Source organism: Chelonia mydas, chromosome 7 (assembly GCF_015237465.2).
Source record: "Chelonia mydas isolate rCheMyd1 chromosome 7, rCheMyd1.pri.v2, whole genome shotgun sequence".
NCBI lineage: Eukaryota > Metazoa > Chordata > Testudines > Cheloniidae > Chelonia > Chelonia mydas.
The window spans coordinates 90,803,982-90,830,690 of NC_057853.1; the positions used below are offsets into that span (position 1 = coordinate 90,803,982).

The 26,709-nt window shown below is 41.2% G+C and overlaps 1 protein-coding gene across 4 annotated transcripts in view; it reads left to right on the forward strand.

The window, feature by feature from the left end:
• HECTD2 (HECT domain E3 ubiquitin protein ligase 2) overlaps positions 1–26,709 on the forward strand; it is a 70,838-nt gene that overhangs the window by 4,002 nt on the left and 40,127 nt on the right. For 2 of the 4 annotated variants that reach the window (XM_043552360.1, XM_037904970.2), the window contains exons 2-5: positions 9,600–9,729; positions 17,782–17,946; positions 22,600–22,738; positions 25,624–25,726. In XM_043552360.1, the coding sequence (XP_043408295.1) occupies positions 17,847–17,946; positions 22,600–22,738; positions 25,624–25,726 (342 nt within the window). In that variant the 5' untranslated portion in view covers positions 9,600–9,729; positions 17,782–17,846. Of the gene's footprint in view, positions 1–9,599; positions 9,730–17,781; positions 17,947–18,047; positions 19,322–22,599; positions 22,739–25,623; positions 25,727–26,709 lie in introns of those variants that run through there. The other 2 variants (XM_037904972.2, XM_007059410.3) reach the window with 2 other exon arrangements.

Here is a 26,709-nt window from a genome sequence, read left to right on the forward strand (position 1 = left end):
GAGACCCAGGTTTGAATCCCTACTCTGGAGCAGGGACTTGAATTCTTATCTCCTATGTGAATACCCTAACCCAGCGGTGGGTGCGCATCCGGCCCTTCAGATGTTTTAATCCAGCCCTCGAGTGCCTGCCGGGAGGTGGGGTAGGGGGCTTGCTCTGCGCAGCTCCCGGAAGCAGCGGCAAGTCCCTGCTCCGGCTCCTACACGTAGGGGCAGCCAGGGGGCTCCACACGCTGCCCCTGCCCCAAGCACTGCCCCCGCAGCTCCCACTGGCCAGCAGACAGGGCCAATAGGAGCTCCAGGGGCAGTGCCTGTGGATGGGGCAGCGTGCAGAGCCGCCTGGCCGCGCCTCCGTGTAGGAGCCAGAGCGGGGACATGCCGCTGCTTCTGGGAGTTGCTTGAGGTAAGCGCCACCCCAAGCCTTCACCCCTGACCCCCTCCTGCACCCCGACCCCCTCCTGCACCCCAACCCCTTGCCCCAGCCCTGATCCCCCTTCCGCCATTAGTCCCACGCTCCTGCACCCGAGAGTGTGCACTCCTAGCCGGAGCCCTCGTCCCCACACCTGCACCCCTGCCCCAGGCCGGGTCCCCCTTCCGCACCCTTAACTAATTTCTGGCCCTACCCCAGAGCCTGCACCCGCAGCCGGAGTCCTCATCGCCTCCCACATCCCAACCCCCAATTTCATGAGCATTCATGGCCCACCATACAATTTCCATACCCAGATGGTCCTCAGGCCAAAAAGTTTGCCCACCCCTGCCCTAACCACTATGCCATAGGCCAGTGACATTAAGACCTCACTGGTTCAGGAGCCAAATTAGCAGTGTGTGAATTCATTGTTTCATTTACTATAGTATTAAATATTAAAACAGTATGATGGGACAATATTTGATTTATTGATTAATTCACAGCAAAATGGCTGACTAAGTAAAATTATTTTATCAACTACAATTATTTTATCAATTGTTTAATAACTTAGTAAAAGCATCCTGATTGGTTAATAATTAAATCACACAGTGTTTTAATATCATGTGCTGCAGAGAGCCCCAGGAGACACATTAAAGAGTCACTTGCGGCTCAGGAGCCTCAGTTTTAGTATCATTCCTATGGCTATTGTGCTCTTAATCTCTCCTGTTAAAAGCTGTTTCACTTTATATAAACACGTAACTATTCATTGGGCCAGAAAGCGAATCAGAACAACTTTATAGCTTATTGATTAAGGTGCTCACCTGCAAGATAGGAGATGTGGATTCATCCAAAACGGCATTTACAAAGACTAAACAATTCATCCATAAAAATTTGCCCAGCTCTGCTTTTGATGTAACCAATCCAGTGCTGAAGGAATGGGATCCTACTTTATCAGGGGGGACATCAATGACATGTGCTTTGACATTGCCATAAACTGACAATCCTTTCCCAAGGTAACTCCTCTGTGAAGAAAGAGTGGCACCTTCATTAATGCTTTGATTGGGCAAATCTCAGCTTCCCCACACTCTTGAAATATTATGTTTCACTTTGACATCCTTTAATTGATTTTTGACACTTTGAAATTTGTTGTGTGAGACCCATCAGTTTGCTTCCCTCCTTCTTCCCTTTGCAGATCTCTAAATTCTGAAGACCTATCTAGATCCTTCCTTGCTGAATCCCTTAATAGCCCTGATCGAGAAATAAGTAACTTCCTCCACATCCTCAATGTACACCTGAATATTGAAGCTTTAAGTTGCACTAAGACAAAATGGTCAATCAAGAACTAAGCAGCCAGAGGTCTAACTGCACCAGAATAGCTTCCTTATTGGCTGCCAGCATCAACTCTCAAATTCCATCTCCCTCATACTCTGAGCAACTCGAATGGCCAGTTACTAATGTGGACTTCTTCCTGAATCACCTCTCTAGTCCCTGACTTCATTCTTGCAAGGAGTCTATGCCACTGAGGGAGAGAAAAAAGAAAAAGAGTACTTGTGGCACCTTAGAGACTAACAAATTTATTTGAGCATAAGCTTTCGTGAGCTACAGCTCACTTCATCGGATGCATACAGTGGAGCTCTGTAGGGTTATTCTCCCAACCTCCCGGATATCCAGTGAGCACTGCTTGCCCGGGTGAAAATCCCAGAACAGATGCCCCCCAGTACATTCTAATCAACTTCCAGGTCCAACTGTCATCCATCCTCCCTTCATGGAAATCCTATTGCACTGACTAGGGGATTTTCCAACACTCAAAACCTCCATTTCTTTCTTTTCCCTAAATAAATAAGTTCTGGCCATAACTGAGGAAATAGCCAGCTGCTAAGTGCAAAATATCCATCCCAAGGTGGAAGTTGAAGATGGCCAGGCTTGTAGTTCATGCAAACTAATCTTCTTGGATGCCCCAGTCCTTCATAGCCAACTCCTACAATCCTGGTAGTTTATTAACAGCGAGTAAAGATATCTTCCTGTCTCTGATGCAGACTCCAGACAAGCCAGCCAGAGGCTCACTGTGATTTCTTTGCTGGTATTATTCAGCGGGCTTGTATCCTCTCTTGAATCCACACTTGCTGCACATAAAAGAGTATCCAAGTGACTACCACCTGCAAAGTTGGTCTTAACCAAACTGTAACATCTGCACTTCAATTACCCAATATCAGGTCAGGAAAGGTTTCTTGTTGCCACCCCTGCCCCCAAGCTGTGGCCATACATGCTCTCTCTCTCAGGTATGTCCCTATCCCTGGGCTGTGTTTGTGTGTATATGTGTAAACCCTCTCTGGGCTAATCTTATGCTTCTTCCCCAGGGACAGCTTCCTCTCTCTGCCCCACCTCCATGTGGACTGCAAGTCAGGGTCCCTTGACTGAAGTGTCCCCCAATATCCATAGTCACACTCTGTAAAGGGTCTTCTGTTATAAGCACGGCTACTGCATATATACTTTTCCCACCCTCAGGTAGGTATCCTATATTGTGCAGTACTCCTTAAGAGCCTCAGTTTCTCCTTTCAGCTGAGATCTTTGTCACAGCAACACTGAGCTGTGCCTCGATTTTGGCTAGGATTGTAGCCGCAGCAACACTCAGCTGTGTCTGTTTCATTGTTTTGGCTACCTCACCACTGTGCATGCTCTCACGCTGCAATGTGGGAGAGCCCAGGCAGCCCTTCTACCCCTTAGGAGCCATACACTCAGGGAAAGCAGCTGCTGCGCTGAATTGCACCCTCACCACACACATGTGCTCTTGCCCCACTGAGGGGGAGGGCCAGAGGCGAGCCAGCTTCCCTTTCCCCCAAGGGGCTACCCACTCACTATTCTGTGGTGTGGGGAGCCCAGCCACCCTGCTCCTGCTGGGAATCACTTGCCCTTCCTCTTCTGGCTCCAGCAGCTGCTACTGTAGGCTGCCTCTGCGTTGGCCCTTCACCCTGTCCCTTCTTCCCATATGCATGTGCTCACCTGGCTGGCAACCACACCACACACGCTTTTGCTCTTTGCAGAATGAGGGAAGGAAAAGGCACAGCCAGGTAATCAAGGGGGCCCATTCAACTTCCTCTGGCCAAGGAAAAACCGGTGAAAGGCTAGTACACAATACCATCTATAGTTTAAAATCAAAATCTTGTTATAGCAGGTCTGAAGTGTATTATGCTGAGGTTAATTGATATTGTCAGAGTGCAGATATTATAACTTGAATCTATATCTGAATTAGTGGAGGTTTTAAGAACAGGTTAGATGAACACCTTCAGGGATGATCTAGATAATACTTAGTTCTACCTCAGTGCAGGGAACTGGACTAGATGACCTATCGAGGTCTCTTCCAGTCCTACATATCTATGATTCTATTATTCTTATGTAGTTAATTCAAGGAAGATGTCATGTCAATATGCTGCACAAGTTTTTTAAAAAGTGAATGATTGTTTGTCCTGTTAAAACAGCATAAAACATTACAGTGAGATAGTATAGATATGTCTGTGACTTTCATACTTCATTCAGTTTTGATCGTCTTGTTTATAAAATGGTATAAAGGAGATTTAAATAGATTGATCTACAGCAATAAACCCACTTTAGTAGATGCATAAAGGATTTTATAAATAATACATTTACTTAGCACTTTTTATCTTCAGTTACTTAAAACATTAATCAGTACAGTAGTCTTGAGTTAGGTATTTACTCATTTTGCATATGGGGAAACTGAGACAGAACAGTTAGATTGTTGAGTCACACAGTGGGAGTTGATTTCAGACCTACTCAGGAGTTCCTGACTCCTAATATTGTGCTTTCATCCACTTCATGCCTTTCTTACATGAAGAGTGACTCAGAAGACTTGAGTTCTTCATACTAGTAAGAGAAGGTGTAATAAAAGTGTGTTAAAATAATTAACAATATAAAGAAAGTAGGTAGGCCATCGAATTCACAACTTTAGTCTTGCTTTCCTAAGAATTGTAGGGGTGGAGAGCAGGTGAAGCTATGAAGTAATGAGGAACTTTACCTCTGTGTACAGTCAAGGGAACGATGTTGGGGATCTCACCACTGATAGGACTTTAAGCAGCAGCTCAGAGATCCATGCAAAAGGAGTCCTGGTACAAGGCCTGGTCTTCTCCATGGCCCTGGATTTCTCTTTATGTAAGCATGGAGATAAATTTTCAAGCTAAATAGACAAAATTGGTAAGGCTGCTAAGGTCATTGGTTATGAAGCAAGTACTTTATAAGCTGCTTTGATGAAGCTGATGAACCTTGGAAAATTGCTTTTCTGCACCCTAGTGCTCACTAAACCCAGATATCTGATTCCAGGAGCTTGTATAGTGTGCTGCCAGATCCAGATCCAAAGAAGTTCTTTTAAACCCAAATTTCTTGTTAGTGCATCAAAATCAATGTTACAAAACACAGATCAGATCTTATAAAACACTTGTAAAAGAAAAAGGAAATTCTCAGACCCAACCTTATTAAGTTACAGTGAAGGTTGCAAGTTTGTATAACAACTTAAGAAAAAAAATCCTTATTAGAACTTGTAGTTTTGCTTTAAAAAAAACCACCACTGACCTTAACATGCAAGGAATTTTTAAGTTGAAGTTTCCTTGCTTTAAAACAAAAAAAAAAACCCCAAACACTGTAAATGTGAAAATGCAGTTAACTTATTCCAAACAACATTAACTTTGCTGCTGTATCCCTGTATATATGATCTGTCCAAATTTATATGACAATCTTACAATAGCACACCTGACATCTTCTGCAATGAAATCATACTCCTTCTGCAATACTCCACTAGATTTTTCTTGTACTTTGTATATTGTGTCAGTGTGCTAGACAACCTCTATGTATTTGTACAACTAACCTGGCTATACTGTCGTGTAATTATTCTTTGATGAACCAAACAACTCCTTGGATGTACATCAACCAGTTACTGTACTAGTTATGAAAGTGCAGCAGATCCAACTTCCTGGTCTCAAAGGTTGATGAGAAAAAGTATACCTTGCTGTCTGCTACATTACCATTTTTCTCATGAAAGCTTGTTGTCAGAGCTCAAGGAAAGGCTGTCAGCACGTAGGTAGTATATCTCGTAATCCTGAGCTGTGGCACTTAGAATCATTTGGATGAAAGGCTTACGTATACATGGCTGTAGCCCTTTGTATTGTGACCCTTCATGGCCATAGGTGAAGTGGAACTACAGAAGGAGGATTCCATCATGACCTATTCTCTTCCCTAAGAAAAATGTTGGGCGCTTAAGAAACTAGTATATGAGTGCATTGATCTGACATGCAGTCAGTTCAGACCTTTGCCATGCATCAGGGCTTCTGCCTTAGGCATGGATATCAATAGTTCTGTCTGGCTGTAGATGTCCAGATTTCAGCAAGAGAGAGTTTAAGAACTTGCCTTTCACTAAAAAGAATTTTTTGAAGAGCAGGTGGTGGCCTCTGCAAAGGAAACAAAGGGCACTCTGCATTCTCTGGGGCCTGTTTCACCTTCACTTTGTTTCTTCAAGGGAGGAAAAGGAAGGGCTCTGCTTCATAAGCAGGTATTACATTGAGTGCCTTAACTCTTGCAGGGAGTTCAGCCTTGATGCCAGAAACTGAAGTGTCCTAAGCCCTCTTTCAGCAAATGTTGTTATTTATAGTACCACAGTTCAAAAAAAACCTTGACAAAGGTTCAAGAGTGTTGAGTCCACCTGCCTTTACCAATAGTCTGCCAGGACCTCCTGAGTGGAGGAGGATAGGAAGCATTTTATCTTCAGTGGCGCCTGTTCACCTCAGATATGTGAGTCGTGAGCATTGTTTGGATCTGCAGAATCAGGAAGGGCGAGTGATGCCCAGCAGGAGCAGGGCGGCTGGGCTCCCCACACCACAGAAAGTTGTCAAGATCTGCCTCTCCTTCCCTGTAGGGCGGTACAGTTAGACTCAAAAGGATGCCTTTATTTGCTGCTCACAAGAGCTGGGCTATCTTCTTCACCTGTCTTAAGTCTAATTTATGCACACTTATAAGCACATTGGTAACTGCTTCGGTCTATCATGAATTCCTTGAAGGTAGGCTGATGTCTGTCTAACCTCTTGTCAGATTCATGCAGGGGTTTAACTCAGGGGTTCTCAAACTGGGGGTCGGGACCCCTCAGGGGATCACGAGGCTATTACACGGGGGGTCGCAAGCTGTCAGCCTCCACCCCAAACCCTGCTTTGCCTCCAGCATTTATAATGGTGTTAAATATATAAAAATATGTTCTTAATTTATAAGGGGGGGGGTCGCATTCAGAGGCTTGCTATGTGAAAGGGGTCACCAGTACAAAAATTTGAGAACCACTGGTTTAACTCTTTTGAAACTCTTCATTACTAAGCCAGTGCTATAGTGGGTTAAATGTGATCCTAACAAAGATGATGATAACCCTTTTGAATCACTTAGTTCCAGTGAGCTTAAATTTTGTACATGGAAGTTCATTTTTTTTCTGATGGCAGTAAGTGAGCTTTAGACCCTCGTGACTGACTGACCACCTTACAAGTTTTTATAAGAATGAGATTTAGACTTATCCAAGACACTCTCCAAGGAAGTGTCAGTTCCTCATTAGCTCCTTTTCTGTGTTTGATGTTGAAAAGTCCTTGATGCTCTGCTTGGAGCAGATTAATGTCATTAGACTGTTCACTTAACTTTTTGTTTCATTTGATACTAGCATTCTGGGCAATGCTGTTTTCCAGAGGACAGTTTCTTGTGGTTCAAAGGGATATTTCTTGTGGTTCACATTGCTGTTCCCTGGCTAGCTTGAAATTGAGAAGGCCCTGAAAAGTGTTATACAGTCAGAGATAAGGCTGCTACCACATCCTGTTTCAGAGATGTTTCCATTGCATTTGTCTACAAAGTAGATTCAAGGTTCTCTGTTGTTCATAATTGAACTCAAGTTGTCTGGCTTTGTATTCTGCATGCTGCAGAACTTGATTGCAAGGTGGCCACCCCAAAAGAGTTTTTCATTTCAACGTGTTCCTTATTCTTACATGTTTTTTCCATCAGGTTGTAGATTTATTCTACAATCTTATATGTTATACATGATAAGTTTTGAGAGGTATCTTAATTTTTTGTTTTTAACCTTTAAGATAGAATGAAAGTTTGAATGATAGCCTAGCATGCTGCATGTCAACTTTTCTGTAACTTATTTTTAACACTTCTGGCATGTCAGGGGTTTAGAGTAGGAAATTGAAATTCGTCAGTCTAGAGGTCCTAGAGATGTCTTGTGGTGTTCTAAATTTGTTCAAATTTGGCTGAGCCATGGAAAATGGCCACTTGTGCAAGTGCAGTAGAAATTTCAAAACAGTTTAAAATTTTCCAACTCCTGCCATGCTTCAGTGTGTGATTTTCTGGGCCTTTCTGAGCCCACTGTAGTATTTCAGAATGACTGTGTGTATGTATAGCTTTTCCCAGAACTCTAGCTATATGATTTTTTTTATATTTTATGGTAAGGAATGAGAAAACTTGGGTTTTAAAAAATGGGTGGAATAATGCATTTTCAATATTAATTATTATTATTTTTAGAATTACAGTTTTGGAGTTCTGCAGATTTATATAAAAGGTTATAATTTAATGTAGAAATGCAAAACAACTCTATATTTGTAGTGGTCAGAGCATTGGCAAGGTTTGTGGGCCAGATTCGTCATTGGATTAGTGTGAGGACCAAATTTATCACTGGCAGAAGAGTAAATTCTTGAAGTGAGAAGACCTTGAATCTGCCTATGCCAAATGTGGATTGAGCCTTGAGAGTTCTAATAATCTTCACTCTGCTGCTGACTTCCTGTGTGATCTTGTGCAAATCACTTAGCTTCTCTGAGCCTCACTTTATTTGTTTGTAAAATAGGAATAATATCACCTTTACACTTCTATAGAATTTTACAAAGTGTTGTTTCTCAAGGGAACAAAAATAATAATCTCCCCCTTCAAACAAGTTGACATAAATAGTCCTTTGCATGTTCCATCATACTGATTCACGTAGGCTCTCTGCTAATTTTTAAAGTTTATTTGCATACAACATTGATGGCAATGGTTTATGCAGGTTCCTCACTGGCATCAGATGTTCAAGCAGCTTCTCTTGTTGTCTAATTACAATAGCTAACCTTTTATTTGTAAGCTGAGTGGTAGCCAACATTGAAAACTCAAGTTATTGGCCTTCTGACTGGCCTGTAGATTAACATTACCAGCAGGCAGCCCACAGTTCATGGCCACATGCCTAAGTTCAGGTGCTCAGGGAACCTGCCCAGAGACCTGCTGGTAGGGGCACCCCTCCCTCTGCCCGAACCCAGCCCTGGTCCGGACCTGTTGAGGGAGGGGAGCCTGACCTGTGGCCCCAGCTCTGAGCTGCCACGGTTGGGAGAAGTACCTTCCCACCTCCCCACCCAGGTGTTGCTGTGGGAAAAGCGAGCTGGGGGGAGTCCTCTCTCCACACCATAGCCCTGGAGCATCCTCCTGCACCCCAAACCCCTAATCCCTGACCCCATCCCAGAGCCAGCACCCCCAGCTGGAGCCCTCACACCCCTTCACCTCAACACTCCACCCCAGCCCTGAGCCCCCTCCCACACTCTAAACCCCTCAGCCCCACCCCTCCCACATGAATTTTCTTATGTGCACCAATAGAAAGGTGTCACACATCACCTCCATATTGATGGGCACATAACAAAATTCATTCCGCACATGGGTGGGGAAAATTAGAGGGAACACTGAAGTTGGGGACATTTTTAAATATCAGATTTTTTTTAGGTTTCTGCTCTAAAAACAGTCGGCATACATAAAGGTATTTTGATGTAGGAATGTGAGACACACTGTTGGATATGAACTCAGTTACATGCAAAAAAGAAATATGAAGGTAATTATTAATTAGGATACAGTGAGTTAGGATAATACAGTATATTTAAATCATTTTAGTCATATCTGCTACTCCCAATTTATCTGCAGAACTCTTAAGTACATATGGGTTTTAAAACATGAGGAAAATGGGAAGGAATCTTACAGTGGCTTTTGTTATTCAATTTGAAACAAATTTGTTCAAAAATATTTAAGTATTACTCATGGATCTGTTCCTCATTCAAGAGGCATGTTGTTTAAGTGTTCCATAGAATAATTCATGAGTAAAGTTACTTTTGCAATAATAGATATTAGTGCTTTACTATTATTACTGCCTTCCTAATTACAGGGATTGGAAAGAGGAGCCAAAAGCCAATTTTCTACTTTTAGCAATTTTATTTCCACTATCAACCAAAAGAAAGAAGCAGCCGGAAGCAGCAGCTCACCTACACAACTTGTTATACCCAACATCAAAAATGGTAAGAGAATAAAATGTCTTGTTATTTAGTTAAATTATTAAATTACTCTGAGAAATGTTCAATATGCTGCGATCATTAGTTATCTGTATTACCATAGTGCCTTCAAACCTTGACTATGTTGAGTCTAAATTGTGGTAGGCACTGTACAAGCATATGTTAAACAGTCCCATGCTCTGAAGAGCTTACATTCTAAAAGACAAGACCTAACAGGTCGGTGAGGCAAACAAGTGGGCTAGGGGATGGAGAATGGAGGACAAAGTAATAGTAATAATCAGAAGGTTTAGTGTAGACTTGCTATATGCACAAATTGCAGAGCCAGTCAGTAGCATGTAATCACAGCTTGCCACCTGCCTATCCATTGTCAGATGGCAGATTTTGTAGACATCATGGCAAAGATGGGTTTTAAAGAGGTACTTGAAGAATAATGTAGATATTCTGAAGGAGAAAGTGGGCTATACCTTGCAGGATTGGGTCCTATATTACTTTAAAATGATGGTATGTGCATCCATGCAGGCTATAGTGTGAGTTCTGTACTAGGTGTATTAAAAAAAATCTAACATTAAATTTCATAGCTGTTCTTGAGTAGACAAGTACCTCAAATCACTGATCTGCAAAAGGCAAGGCAATTACGAACCTGTAAATCACGTAGTTAATCTTAAATTAGATATTTTGGACAGGATTCTCCAGTCTGCTCAGGTTATTTTGCACAATACAAACAGAACAAAGTAGCCTGAAAGTAGTCAGAAAAGGCTAGTGGAGGATTATCCCAGTGTAGAGTTGGGAATGGGTGTGTCAGGGACAGTATGTGGGTAAAGCCTAGATGGGAGGTGTTTTATGAAGCAGGTCAGAGCTGTGCCCTCTGCTCCAATGGCGTAGGTCAATTCAGGATTTCTCTGTGCAGCCCTAGCTTAAACCAGGGCGAGGGGTCCTGAAACAAGAAGCTGCAGCCAGCTCCCTGTGGCCCTCCCTCTCACCCTTATAATTGTAAATAAAACCTTTCAAATGTAAACTGAGTATAAACTGATGCAGTGCTGTTAAATCTGAAAGAGCTCTGAAAAAGGTAAAATTATTCATTGAAATCAGTGCAGTGTTAACTCTGGAAGCTAAAGATGACAATTTGTTAATATAAAAACAACAAGGAGTCCAGTGGCACCTTAAAGACTAATAGATTTATTTGAGCATAAGCTTTTGTGGGTAAAAACCTCACTTCAGATGCATGGAGTGAAAGTTACAGATGCAGGCATAAATGTACTGACACATGAAGAGAAGGGAGTTACCTCACAAGTGGAGAACCAGTGTTGACAGGGCCAATTCGATCAGGGTGGATGTAGTCCACTCCCAACAATAGATGAGGAGGTGTCAATTCCAGGAGAGGCAAAGCTGCTTCTGTAATGAGCCAACCACTCCCAGTCCCTACTCAAGCCCAAATTAATGGTGTTAAATTTGCAAATGAATTTTAGTTCTGCTGTTTCTCTTTGAAGTATGTTTCTGAAGTTTTTTTGTTCAAGTATAGCTTTTCAGCTATAAAACTACAGCATTGTGAAAAATTGTACAATGCAATCTTCATAGAATCATAGAATATCAGGGTTGGAAGGGACCTCAGAAGTTCATCTAGTCCAACCCCCTGCTCAAATCCCTAAATGGCCCCCTCAAGGATTGGAATGGCCCCCTCACAACCCTGGGTTTAGCAGGCCAATGCTCAAACCACTGAGCTGTCCCTCCCCTTGTGTTGTCAATACAAAAATCTGCAGCACATTGAAAGTTGGAAGAGTAAAATAAATGTAATATTGAAATAAGTAACACAATGGATATAGTACCTTTTCTGGAATTCACGTCCATATTTAAATTTTTAAAAAATCTCAAAATTTCAATTTATCTGTAATTGCCAGAGAATATCTTGTCCTTCACTTGAGTGCCAGAAGAATTTAGGTCCAGCTTTTTGAAGGGAACATAGATGCCCGGTTATAGTTATTACCCCAGCAATAGTGATTTTTTTTTAACTTGTATGTATTCATTCAGAAAAACACTTATTTTGATTATGACTATATTTTCTCCTTATTATACAATCAATCCTGCAAACACTTGAGTAGACTCATAGAATTTGCTAGAACTCACATATTTGCAGGATCAGGTCCTAATTTTATAATATTCTGTTATGATGAGGGTAGAAATTTTTTCAAAACTTGTTTGATTGTGTCTTTCATAAATTGTACCAGATACTGATATATAACTTTATGCTTTGGGAAATCGCTCATTGATATAAACCCAACATTTTAAAAGCTTTTCCTTGGTATTCCTTTATTTTAATGAGAATTATGGTATTTGTTTAAAAAAAATACAAGTGAATGAATACATTAAAACACCTTAATAAATTAGTGGTATGTAATATATACCATGAAAAAGATGAGATAAGGCAAGTACTGTTGATAACACGAATTATGTTTAACTACAATTGGTATAATAGCAGCTACAAAGATTGAATTGATATAACAATACGATACAATAAATATCTATAATGAAAAGTCTTTTTAATCAGGCTGTTTTTTCTAGTTTTATTGTGTAGTTAAAATATAGATAGGGTTTTTTCACTTTGGCTGACTGGAAAGGCTGATTGCTCAATGGTTGTCAAGTTATTTCAGAAATGCCACTGTTCTAGATCTTTCATTTTTAATATCTTTGTAATAATCACTCCCCCCATACCAGTAAGGTTTTGTTCCTCAGAGTTTTCACATTGCTTGTTGCATATTGGTTAAGGTTTTACCTAATGTAACTAAGCAACCAGCTAAAAATGGTTACACAATATTATAAGAAAAGAAAACATTATTGCTGCTTATCAGTTCAGCACATAAAGTTCCAAGTATTAGCTGAATGGAACTCAACTACCAGGTTTTTAATTCTGAATATTTTTGTACCTTTACGGAGCATTATGATATTGTGGAGCAACTGTGCATTTGTTGTGCATGGTGGGGGTGTTTAGAACATCAGTTTGAGATTAGTTTAATATCTCACTGTCCTCTTTGTTGCTGATTACTGCTTTTGCCTTCAGATTGTTTACAAGTTCAGGTGTGAAAACAGACAAGAAACACTCTCGAAAATCAGTGCTACTGATACTCAGGGGTCTGAGAACAGGTCTCATCTATTATCGTCTCATGAGTGGTATCTGAATAAGTCACATCAGTAGTTTGGCTCTGCCGTTACTGTGGGTGAAAAGAACCGACATTCTTTCTTCAGCTGCAGCTTCCTGCTGAGATTAGTGGAATTGGCAGCAGACTAGCAATAATACTTCGGTGTTTGGTTAATTAGAAAAAATGTAAACTCACAGACAAGTTTTAGTGAAAATGGATACCTATTGGATTGCAGATAAAAGATTTAGATGAGCTTAGGTTTAACATGCATTTATTGTACATGACATCTTTTTGTATAGCATCTTTCATCCAAACAATACCTCAAAATCTTTATACATAATTTAATAATAAAAAGAGAAAAAAATTAGTAGTATAAATAAGGGAGAAACAAGATATTTGAAAAGAGAGAGAGGGTCAATGAAATGTGTTTTAAGTATGATGGGTTATAGTTTGTTTGATCTAACTAAGCTTAGCAAAGGCAGGGCAGATTGAAAAATCAAGATAAAATGTGGAGTTAGATTAAAAGACCTCAGTGCAACCCTTTTTCTTCTATTTGGAGAAGATGTTCTAACGTCATAGTGACTAAAAGTTGGAAGGTAGAGTAGACACAGTAAAAATGATCTGCAAAGAAGTTAGAGTTGAATTTGTAGACTTTGATTACCTCTGCGTCCTATTTAATTCAATAGAAGGATTCTTAAAGAAGGATGACCTCCCTTTGTCCTGTGCTTTATTGTAGACTAATGGAACCTTGGTGCTGCAGTCGTGATGATTCAATAGGTGACATTCTTCTCTCCAAGTCAATGACAAACCAGTGATTGAGTGCCAGATCACGGAGTTGCTAAGATGCCATCTTTTTAGAGAGAACAAAAATGAAAGTTTTGATTACACATGATCATTCTAAAATTCTTCGAGTAGTGTCCCTGTGGGTGCTCTTCTTCAGGTGCACATGTGTCTCTTGAGCCATTGATTAGAGATTTTCCGTTAGTAGCGTCCATGCAACCTGCTCATGTGCTCTGTACAACCTTATGGCGTATATAGGGCTGCATGGGCTGAGGGTATATAGGGCTGCGTGGGCGAACCACCTTCAGTTCCTTCTCTACTACCTTGGACTCAGATGGAGCTCTAGCATGTCTACGTCATGTGTACCTGAGTGTGTTTACAGTTGTTGTTATTTAGTTAGTGTTAGTTGTTATTAGTATAGGAATAGTTAGATAGCTTTAAAAGATATCAGTTTGTCCTCTCCCCCTTTTTTTCTGAGGAACTGATCTGGCCTTGCTTGCCATGCCTGGCTCACCAGGTTTCAAATGCTGCCTCTCTAGTTGGGAGGCTGTCCCGGTCAGTGATGGCCATTCCAAGTGCATGCGTTGCTTGTGATGTAATTTTTGCCTGGCTCTCAAATCTAGAACATGGGAGAATCAGGAGACCAAATTGAAGCAGCTAATGATAGCCTCCAAGTCAGGTCAGGAGATCACCCTCAAACATATGTGTCTGAGCAGATCCAGTGCTCTTTCATCTTCAGCTAAGGTATCTCCTAGGAAGGGAAAGAACTCAGAGGACTCAGGGAAGACTCCAAAAAAGGGGAGCTCTGTCTCTCATCACAAGGAGTCAGCTCCCAAGAAGCCCTGATCTCCCACTAGGTCTATGGTTTTGGAAACCTTGACCTTTCAACTTGGTACAACTTGGTTTCAGCTTGGTGGCAAACTCTTCCTCCAGAACCAGTGAAATAGGGAGAGCCCAGAGCCCTTCAGAGAAACAGAGCTTCAGCAGGGCCCCAGTACTGACCATGAAGGACAGGGAGGTACAAGACATGCATTCCTCCAGAATGGCACTGTCTACCTCAGCCTTACCAACAGTATCTTCACACTCGGTTTCATCATTATCAACAAAATTGAAGCCTTTGGCACCAGTGCCTACAAGCTCCAAACCAACAGTTTTATTTGCTGTATCAGTACTGACCCACTTGGTACCTCAGAAATTCTGCTACAGCAGGGACAACTCTCAGTGCTGTGACCCCAGTCTCCAGATTACCATTGCTTCCCAATACTGCAGAATTCTCTGCCCTTTTCTGTTGGGGCCCTCCCAGTGGATAACATTGAGGAGGCTGAAGAAAACATTCGATCAGACTCCTCCTTTTCAGTGCAGAATTCACCTCCACATCATTCCAGGACCCCATATTTTGACAAGAACCCTCATCCATATCAGGAATGGTGGAATCAGCCCTGAGTAATATCCCTTCTCCTGCATGGGCTTTCCCAGTTGCTATACTGGGATCCTTGGGTGATGTATCGGCGGAAATTTACCAGATCTCCATCTCCATTCCAAAGGGAGATTAGGGCCACGCAGTCCCCTATACCAAGCCACCACCATGAAGAGACCTTAGAGGAATAGGAGGCTAGGGTGGACAAGGAGGCTACCCCTCAGTCCCCTATTTCATCTTCAGATGAGGCACCATTGATGGCCAACAATTTTTGTCAATTCTAGGGCCTTGTGAAGAGGGTGGCTAATGCCCTCCACATACCTCTTGAGGAGGGTAAAGACTCTCAACATGAGCAGCTGGACATTTTGCAGTCAGCAATACCCACCCAGGTTGTACTACCAATTAATGAAGTGCTCCTGGATCCAGAAAAAACTGTGTAGCAAACTCCTGCCACCATCGTACCAACTTGTAAATTGGCTGATAAAAAATACTCTGTTCCTACAAGGGACTCAGAATTTTTGTTCTCTCACCGCTAATTTAGTTCACTGCAGATGGATGCTGTAAACGAGCGGCGTCAACAGCAGGTCTAAAGGCGTATTTATCCATGACCCTCCAGTTTTAGATTGCAAGCTATTAGGTGATCATGAACAAGTATGATTACACAAATTACAAGAAGTTTGCATCCTTTATTGAATATCTTCCACAGGAGCATTTCAGGTCATCGTTAAGGAGGGTCACTTATTAGTAAGGCAGCTTGGGCAGCCGCTGGACAGCTGCACCAGCCACTGCTGGGGCAGTCTCGGGCCGCTGTCCCCTACCCCTCTGCAGCAACAGGAGTTTCGGTGTGAGAGGGGGCTCAGGGCTGGGGGTTGGGATGCGGGAGGGTGTGAGGGCTCTGGGCAGCACTTACCTTGGGGGCTCCCCAGAAGCGGAGACATGTCCCTCCCTCAACTCCTAGCTCTGCATGCTGCCTCTGCCCACAGGCACCGCTCCCGCAGCTCCCATTGGTCTTGGTTCCCAGCTAATGGAGGCTGCGGAGCCAGGGCTTGGGGCAGGGGCAGCACGCAGAGTTAGGAGCGGAGGGAGGGACATGTTGCCGCTTCCAAGGAGCCGGGTAGGGAGCCTGTCATCCCTGGAACCCCCTCCCCCAGCCACAGCGGGCATCCCAGGCTCCATGCCGCCGCTCACCCCCTTCACCCCTCCCCCCCGCACCAGCAGGGGTCACGGGCTGCTCCCCACCGAGCACCCGTGGTGCCCCCCAGACTGCCCCCAAGTACCCATGGCACCCTCTGGGCTGCCCCCCATGAGCACCCGTGGCAGCCCCTCCCCCTCCCACAAGATTTAGTCAAGGGTGCATAGTACAGGTCACAGGTCATGAATTTTTGTTTACTGCTTGTGACCTGTCCATGACTTTTATTTAAAATAGCTGTGACCAAAACGTAGCCTTACTTATTAGCCAAAACCTTTCTTCAAGTGTCCTTAGATGCTGCAGATCATCTCCACAGCAGTTGTCATGCACAGGGCATCTTGGCACCTGTCATCAGGGTTTCTGAGGATGGTTCAGAATACTGGTGAAAACCTCCTGTTTGATGGTCAAAAACTCTTCTCAGGAACTACAGATAAGTCCCTGCATATACTGAAGGACTCTAGGGCCACGCTAAGGTGTCTGGGTATATACACCCCCCACAAACAACAGATGTAGTACAGGCGATGTACGACGCAAAGCGGAGATGGGCGGGTCGTGTAGTCTGCTGGCAAGACAATAGGTGGACAACCCTCATCAGTGACTGGATGTCCAGAGACTACAACCAACCTTTGGGCAGACCGAAAACGCTCTGGGCTGATCCCATGACAAAAGTCTTGGGCCAGAAATGGAAAGAATGTGCTCACAACAAAATGAATGGTGTGACGTCGACTTGTGTTCGTGGAAGGATGGACGAAGACAAGCTGCACAAAGGTGAAACAACAGAAGATTTAGCAGGTCTTAAACTGCCCAGTGATTGCTCCCAGCTCAGTTCTCCAGTTTTTCGCTAAACCACCAAACCTGCTAGAAAAAGACAAAGGTTCCAGAGGAGAAGAGCATTTCACCCTCCATCACTGAGTACCCAGTCATCATCGAAAAAGCAATTTTCATGAGTTGGTCAAGGGTTTGACTCCTCCCTCACCTATAGTTTGTAAGCTGCAACCCTTTGCCCACTTCCCCACTTTTGGAGACTGCCTTTGCCATTTCCAGCAGGCCTTATGGTATGTTGCAACAGACAAGTGGGTTGTGGAGGTAATAACTTTGGGCTACACCATTCCCACATTGCCACCCAGCAGCAGCTGTTACCTGCCCACTCTCTGTGACCCATAATCCACAGAGGTTCAACATGGATCCTTAGCTAGGTGTCATGACTACCCTGCTTCTCTGTTCCTGAACTCTCCGTATTTACCTCAGCTCTGACTTGGATTCTGATTCCTGATTGACCCCTGGAACTGCAACAGAGACCCTAGTACCTGGTATTGACCTTTGGCCTGATTTCTGATTGTCTCTGACCCTTGGCTCAACTCCTGACTCTGACTCCAGTTTGACTCTTGACCCTGATACTGGCTCTGACCCCTGGCTTCAGTTCCAGAATCTCAAGCTCCTGCCAGTAGTCCTGCCTACCTTCGCCCAGAGTCTTGACAAGTACTATGTTATCAGTTAATGTTCAGAAGATGATACCTGGATTAATTTTTTTAATGTTACAGATTACTACAAATGGAAGAAGTACTTCAGATTGATTTCCCATCTTCAGCAAAAAAGAAGCAGTTCAATGGTATTGAACTTTGTTTATTATGCCAAAGGAGTTGTAATGAGGCACTGGTTAAGACGTCAGCATCCATCCAGAAATAACTGGAATCCATCTTCAAATGGTATGCATATAGTTACATAACTTACATTACTTAACATAATTACAATCCCAGAGTAATTTATTCCAGTATCCTTGTTTTTCTTTGGTCTCAATCATTTTTAGGCATCAATGGGGAGACAAAGAATACCAACTAGTAGCTGAATCTTTGGAGAATATCACCTCGGAGGACCTGATTGAACACAACACTTGGCATTGTGAACCACATTTTTGTAGGGAAAAAGTTGTGATATGCTGTAGAATCACACACCCAAACACTCGTTACCCTTCAAAAATGCTAACTAGATGTCATCTTTGAAAAGCATACTGATGTATTTTAAGTTGTTTCTCAAAGGATACAGGACTTGCAAGACGAGTTCCACACATCCAGTGTACGTTCCATATTCAGTGACCATTATTGTCCATGATGGAGAGCTGCAATATCACAGAATGGATCATGAAATTTAATGAGTTTGAATTGGTGACAAAGCCAACTTTTGGAGTAGTGCAGTAATACATGAAGATGCTTGAGACTTTACTGCTCTTTATTCGATCTGCTAATTAGAATTTGTATCTCACACTGGAAGACATAGCAAAATTCATTTTTGCTTTAGATTTAACCAGCTATTCTGGGATGATTGCCTGCTATCTCGCTGAAATAAGAGGTGTGAAAAGTTTGACCCTGACATATGGGAGGAATTTCAAAAAGGAAATTGGGCTGCTAAAAGGTCACCAGTTCCCTTCTGTTATCTTATTATCAAACTATCTTACTGGATGGTATTAGATTCAGCTTCCAAAGCCTCTTTCCTCGCTCTGAAGGTTCTCGGAATGCATGAGACAGTCACTGATGATGTCATAAATTAACTGGAGGCATTAATATACCAAGTTTACCATTTGAAGACTAACATTACGACACTTACAGAACTACGTTGATGGATGTTTTCTAAGAAGCAGATAAACTGAGAAAAATTGCCAGTGATGTGCGGTACTATTTATACTTGGTGTCATGAGGGCAAATTATCAAGCAATGGAATGGCGCTGAGATGATCGACCATATCCAAAACTGCCCTCCCCTATTGGGCACGGTTGGGTCTTGGAGAATGAACTGATCGTACCAGTTATGTGTGAATTACCATGTGGTCCCAGATCAGTACTTCAGCTAATCAAATGCTCGTGTGCAAAGACCAGATGCTCACCATCCTGCAAATGTTTGGCCAGCAGCCTGCCTTGCACAGACATATGCAAGTGCAGTTCAGACAAGGATCAGTGTGAGAATATGTCTAGCAATGGTGCCCTAGATGGAGATGACACTGATGGTGACTTTGATAAATAAATGTTTTCAGTCCTACATGTCAAGGCTAACTTCACTAGAATTACAAAAGATCGATGTCTTTTTTTATGTAAGCAATGCATCCCTCTGTTAAGGTATAATTTAAAAAATGTTGATTTTAAACATTTTCTCAAATATATGTTTACATAATTGTTCTAGGTTTATCATGTTTGGTGCCTTTGTGTTGATGGGGGAAAGGGCTCTTGAATGATACCCAACTGGAAGCATTTCTGACAGCACTGTATTATCAACTGTATTATCAAAATTTCTACCAACCGGAGGACCTGAAGCTGGGTGCCAGGGGAGCAGTAAGCCCCCTCACCATGTCACAGAAGTTGGCACAATTGAAACTGTGATTCTGTAGGTTTTTAGGAATCAAATGATACCTCCATCACCTTTCTATCACTAATTTGCCCACAGAATGAAATTTTACTATATTGTGTTCCCAGATTTATGCTAAAAAATTGTGGTAGAGCTGTGAAAAATATAATATAGGGCTGTCGATTAATCGCAGTTTTAACTCACGCGATTAACTCAAAAAAATTAATCACAGTTTAATCACACTGTTAAACAATAGTAGAAGACCAATTGAAATTTATTATAAATACCTTTTGAATTCAGAGTAACAGCTGTGTTAGTCTGTATTCGCAAAAAGAAAAGGAGTACTTGTGGCACCTTAGAGACTAACCAATTTATTTGAGCATGAGCTTTCGTGAGCTTCATCCGATGAAGTGAGCTGTAGCTCACGAAAGCTCATGCTCAAATAAATTGGTTAGTCTCTAAGGTGCCACAAGTACTCCTTTTCTTTTTACTTTTTGGATGTTTTCTACATTTTCAGATACAGTAAGAGCTGTTTTATTCAGTATGTTGGAGGAATGGGGGGTGCCGGTAACTGAAAAATGCCAGTTAACTAAGAGGGAGGGAGTTTGGGTGCGGGAGGGAACTCAAGACAGCAGGTTGGGGCGCGGGAGTGGGTGCGGGCTGCCTCCACCTGCAGGCACCGTCCCCACAGCCAATGGGAGCTGCGGAGCTAATGCTTGGGGGTACGGCAGGGGCAGCCTGCTGCACCTCTGCCTGAGAGCAGCCAGGAGAGGTCGCCGCTTTCCTACCCCAAGCATTAGCTCCGCAGCATTGGCTGTGGGGACAGTGCCTGCAGGCGGAGGCAGCACGCACCCACTCCCGCATCCCAACCTGCTGTCTTGAATTCCCTACCGCACTCAAACTCTATGAGCGCCCCCCAGATCTGAATCCCCGCATACCCTCCTGCGCCACACCCGCTGCCCCAAACCCCCTCCCACAGGCAAATTCCCTCCCAGAGCAAACACTCCACACCCCCTCCCGTGTCCCTGCTCTGGACCCACACCAACCGGCTTATAAACCGGAATTTCACTGAAGATCAGAAATGCCAGTTTATAGAGCTTTACAACTGGTGAAGTGCTGGATAAAAGAGCTTTTACTGTATATTGATTTCAACACAGAAGACAAAGTGTACAGTGCTCACTTTATATTATTATTTTTATTACAAATGTTTGCACTATAAAATGATTTAAAAAGTACTAAGTGCAACTTACAAATGTCAATTTTTTTGTTGCATATCTGCACTCAAAAACAAAATAATGTAAAACTTTAGAGGCTACAAGTCCACTCGGTCCTACTTCTTTTTCAGCCAATCGCTTAGACAAACAAATTTGTTTACTTTTATAGGAGATAATGCTGCTGAAAGTGAGAACAGGCGTTCACATGGCAATTTGTAGCTGGCATTGCAAGGTATTTACAAGCCAGATATGCTAAACATTTGTATGTCCCTGCATGCTTTGGCCACTGTTACAGAGGACATACTTCCGTGCTGATGACACTCATTAAAAAAATGTGTTAATTAAATTTGTGACTCAACTCCTTTGGGGAGAATTATATGTCTCCAGTTTTACCCACATTCTGCCATATATTTCATGTTCTAGCAGTCTCAGATGATGACCCAGCACATGTTGGTTGTTTTAAGAATACTTTCACTGCAGATTTGACAAAATTCAAAGAAGGTACCAATGTGAGATTTCTAAAGACAACTACAGCACTCGACCCTAGGTTTAAGAATCTGAAGTGCCTTCCAAAATCTGAAAGGGACTAGGTGTGGAGCATGCTTTCAGAAGTCTTAAAAGAGCAACACTCCGATGCAGAAACTGCAGAACCTGAATCACCAAAAAAGAAAACCAACCTTCAGGCCGCACTGCTTTGGATCATTATCGAGCAGAACCTGTCATCAGCATGGACGCATGACCTCTGGAATGTTGATTGAAGTATGAAGGGACATATGAATCTTTAGCGCATTTATCATGTAAATATCTTGCAACGCCAGCTACAGCAGTGCAATGCAAATGCCTATTCTTACTTTCAGGTGACATTCTAAACAAGAAGCGGGCAGCATTATCTCCTGCAAATGTATATTTCAGCGATTGGCTGAACAAGAAGTAGGAATGAGTAAACTTGTAGGCTCTAAAGTTTTACACTGTTTTATTTTTGAATGCAGTTATTTTTGTACATAATTCTACATTTGAAAGTTCAACTTTCATGATAAAGAGATTGCACTACAGTACTTGTATTAGGTGAATTGAAAAATATTATTTATTTTGTTTTTTACAGTGCAGATATTTGTAATCAAAAATAAATATAAAGTGAGCACTGTACACTTTGTATTCTGTGTTGTAATTAAAATCAATATATTTGAAAATGTAGAAAACATCCAAAATATTTAAATAAATGGTATTCTATTATTAACAGTGCGATTAATCGTGCAATTAATTTTTTTAATCGCTTGACAGCCCTAATATAATATAAATATTGCAGCTGGTCAGGCAGTAAGTAAGCTTCACTAAAACATTCAAAAGAAATGAAAATTTTTGGCTTAATTTGAAATGTTGGGGTTTTTTTTACATTTTTAAATGAATTTTTTTTTAAAGGTTTGGGAGGGAAAATACCATTTTCTCTCATTCCTTTTACTTATTTTCACTGCAAAAAGGGAGAAGGAGGAAAGTAAAATAGTGAGAATGTGTTTTTTCCACAGTGAAATTTTAAATTTTGATATTTGTCAAAAATGGAATTTTGAGCAATATGGAAAAAATTTAAGCTAATTTTTGTATTGGTTGAAAAGGCATTTTCTGTCAGTTTCACGTATGTACGAGTTCCTAGTTTACAAAAACAATGTTTAGGTTCTCTTTACAGATTACAGTGTAAACTTTAGTCCTTTTGCATAGTTCATATGCATTTGTGTTTTGCAAACTAAATAAATAAATCTTTGTAAATTATGTATATGATTACGAAACATTTAACACTTCTTTAAAATTTTTCAATAAGTGAGAGATCTACCACCAATTTGCCTTGATGTTAGGCAAAAGCAGCGCATCTCTATAGATACACTACCACCAGAACTGAAAGCTCCAGTCCCTCCAGAATCTTCCCTTCCCATCCGAACCAAAACTATGAAAGACTTCCAGTAAGTATACAGTTAAAACCAATACAACTCTGTTTTGGTTTTTATTGACTGACTTTCCATTTCATTTAAGTATGTATGTATGTATATCAAATATATTGATTTTCTGGCTGACCTCTCATGATGGGATCAGTACAAGACAACAGAATGCTAGATAGAATGTAATTTTATAAGTTATTTTGGCTAGGATGTTGGAATTAATACTTCTGTGACTGTGGAAATTGTCATGATTCCTTGCTCAGCTTGGGTTTTATGCATCACCTAAAAGATAGCACCATCAGCAGCTCAGTGCCACATGCATTTTTTCTACCATTACTGTTTTCTTGGAGGGTGGGGGAGTGAAAGAACTACTGATATTTAGTGGATATTTAGTTTCAATTAGAGAAAAGACATACTGGGGTATTCTCAGGATACAAAAGCTCTTTCGATATTTAAACCACATCTCTGAAGCTTTGCTGTTTATCATCCACTCATTTGGGGTCTGATCCAATCAGGAGCTGGGCATCCTCAACTCTGACTGAAGACATTGTGTACCAGGCCTTTAATTTGTAACTTCCTACGTTTTTGGTCCTTTGACAATAGTTAATAATATGAGCTGTGCCACCTCTCACTTAGATGTTTAAAATGTAGAAATTTTTTTTTCATATTATGTGAAAGGACACTGTTGTCGGCAGTTCCTTTTTATTTTTTTTCCTCCTCCTTTCTATTGATGAAGGTGCTATTTTAAATAGCGTAAGTAAGCTTGAAACCATATTGGGGAAATCCCCTTCGTTCTAGTTCCCTTATGTGAGAAGCACTACACTTAACAGGCCTTTTATTTCTGTGGGCTTAGATCAGAGTCCTTACAGGTGAGCTTTATACTGCTGCCCTCTTACAATTTAGCAAAAGGACAATATCATCACTCTGCCAAATCAATTTGGCTTTGTTCCACTTTCATATTTACTCTCTCTGTCAGAACACAAACCTAACTGATCTCATTTATCAAGGAAAAGTTCACAGTTGCTCTTACTGACATACGAGTTTATCTTCTTTTAATAAGTTGGTTGCTTTTTGTGTGTGTTTGAGATTTCTCACATTCAGTAGGAGGTTAAAAGTAACAGATGTTCTGATTTGTCAGGTGTTTCTTTACTTGGTGCAGAATGAGTCAGGTATCACAAAGGAATTTGGCCAGAACTCAAGTGGTCAAAAAACTGAAACGTGACAAACCCATCTACCACACATTTTATAAATTTTGACTAAAATTTTCAAAAGTGTCTGTGACTTAGGAATCTAAGCCCCATTGACTTTCAGCAAAACATGCTCCTAAATCCTTTAAGCACTTTGAATATATTACATCTGTTTTCATATTTACAGTGTGTTTCATCGAAATAAACAAGTTTATTTCATATGAGTGAATATATAAAAATGTTTTATGTTGTAGAGGAAAAAATTAATTGTGATTTGTATCACTAACATGTAGGGCCAATGTTTTCTGGAAATTGGTGCAATTACTGCTTTTTTTTTCTTTTTTTTTTCCCAAAATGACTTTTCATTTCCAGAATTGCCCTTAATTTTTGGAATTGCCATTCAGAGAGTGAGCAGGGCATGCAGGGTGATGTTCACAGCACCTGTCCCCCACTCATCTCTCCTGCACACAGCTGGCTCCTTCCCCCTGCCACCCAGCACATAGCTTTCCTGGCTCTAGCCCTCAGTGCCCAGCATTTTTGTAAAGCAGTGGTTCTCAAAGTGTAGTGTGCGCCCCCATAAGGGGGTTCAGAGGACTGTTCAGGGGGTGCGTGGTTGGGGCAGGGAGGGAGCACCATGCTTCCAGCCCCACTCCGCACCCAGACCAGCTCCACCTCCAATACCTTTTTGTCCTCATCCAGTCCTGCTCTGCCCTCATTCCTTCTCCGCCCGCAGACCAGCTCCACCTCCAGCCCCAGCTCCTCCCCCGTTCCCAGTTCCACCCCCAGCTCCGCCTTCTGCCCAAGCTCTGCTGCTGAGGAAGCCTTGGCTATGCAGTAATGCGGGGTGGGCGCAGACAGATTCCATTACTGGTAAGGGGCGGGGTGCGACTGGAAAAGTTTGAGCACCATTATTGTAAAGGATTGCATATTGCTCTTGTTTGTCAATAAGTGTATTTTTTATTAATATAAAGCATATCAAAAATGTCTGAAATATATAGCTTTGAAAATCCGAAATTACTGTTTTCATTGCTGGAGAACACTGGCCCTACTAATATGGAAATAAGTTGTCGATTGGCTTTGCATAAATGTTTTTACTTTTATTTTCAAGGTATTTAGAGTTTTCCATTATTTCAGACATTAGTTCTTTATGGGTGTTTAAAATGTTCACATAACATATCCAACTCCCAGCTTTTAGCTAGGTGTGAATCTCTGAATTTTATGGTTGCAACAATGAATGTGATCTTACATATGTTATGTAAAATTTAGGAATTTTAAAGCTTGTAATAGAAGCAAAGATCAGTACCTGTAATGTTAAATTAACAGTTTTACGAGGTTACTTACTATTTTAAATTATTTCTACACATTGCATAAGAATTGATAATACATTATTCTATTACTAATTTGTTTTAAAATACTGAAGTATAATCCACTGAATTAATAAATATTATGATCAGATAGTGCTGAAATATATTTTGCACAACCAATTTCAAATGCCTCCATTGTTTTGGAGCGTCAGTGTTTCTAGATTTTCAGGTAAAATATTAAAGTAGAAATTAACTTGCGTACGTCAATTCTTAAATTCACCCTTCTCATAAATCTGTTTAGAGATGAAAGACACTGGAGTAATAGTGAAGTATGAAGTACAAAGTCTATTTCATAAAGTGCTTAATATTTGTACATAAACTTGTGTGATATATATTTATTTGTGAATTTTCTTTCTAGGGAGGATATGGAAAAAGCTAAGTCATCAGGAGATTGGAAAGCTGTACATGATTTTTATTTAACAACATTTGATTCTTTCCTGGAGTTAAACGCTGCATTTAAGGTAGAAAACAATTCAGAATGCTGCTTAGCTCTTTCTATCTTCAGGATGCTATAAATCCATCACATAAAATTTATTTTTATCTTTGTTTACTTAAACAGACTAGACTCATAGTTTTATCTTGTTTACCTTACCCATACACTTTGTAGTTATAGTATTTCATTGTTTCATTTACTAGTTCCATTTATTATTTGTTTTTAGTAAACTATTTGTCCATTATTCATGTATTAGTAAAGCAATGTTTCAAGGACATTTGTAGGATTTAAAACAAAAGAAATTCAAAAATTGGTGTCCTGAGAATTAAAGAAAATGCAAAGACTTTATAAAAACTGTCTCTGTACAACCCATTTCTGAAAGATTAACTTTGCATTATAGTAAATGAAACTATATACGTATTATTTTGTTAAAATTTGTAATACTTTATGACTATGGAGTTGCTTTACTATCTTTTTAGACTATTGTTGATTTAGATTCCATTCCTGGTAAAATAGTTATCTGACAGCCCTGGAGACTGAAGCCCTCAATTCCCTAATCAAATACAGTATGGTTTGTGGCCACGCTTTCTTCCTTGCATTGCCTTCTTAATGTGCCTCAGTCCGGTTCTGAAAGGATCACATCTATGGGTGGGTACTTCGGTCTCCATGCCCAGTAAATTCTTCTTATTTTTTTCAGAATCTGCCTGTGGCAGTGCTATTTCATGTAAACAGTGGGATCTGAATTGAGGGTATTAATTCATGTCACACAGGTTATCTAACAGATATTGCGTGGTAGTAATTTTGTTGCTCTTGACTGTTGCTGAATTTGAATTTGAACCAATGACTAGAAATGGTAGACTAAATCACCCATCAGCTGACACATCTAATGTAGTCCCATTATTTTAGACTTGATAAATTGGAGCCAGGTGAACTTTGCTAACATAATGTATTCTTGCATTAGAATTTGAAAAGATACAATATCATATCTGACCTGGTTTCTTTTTTGTTGTT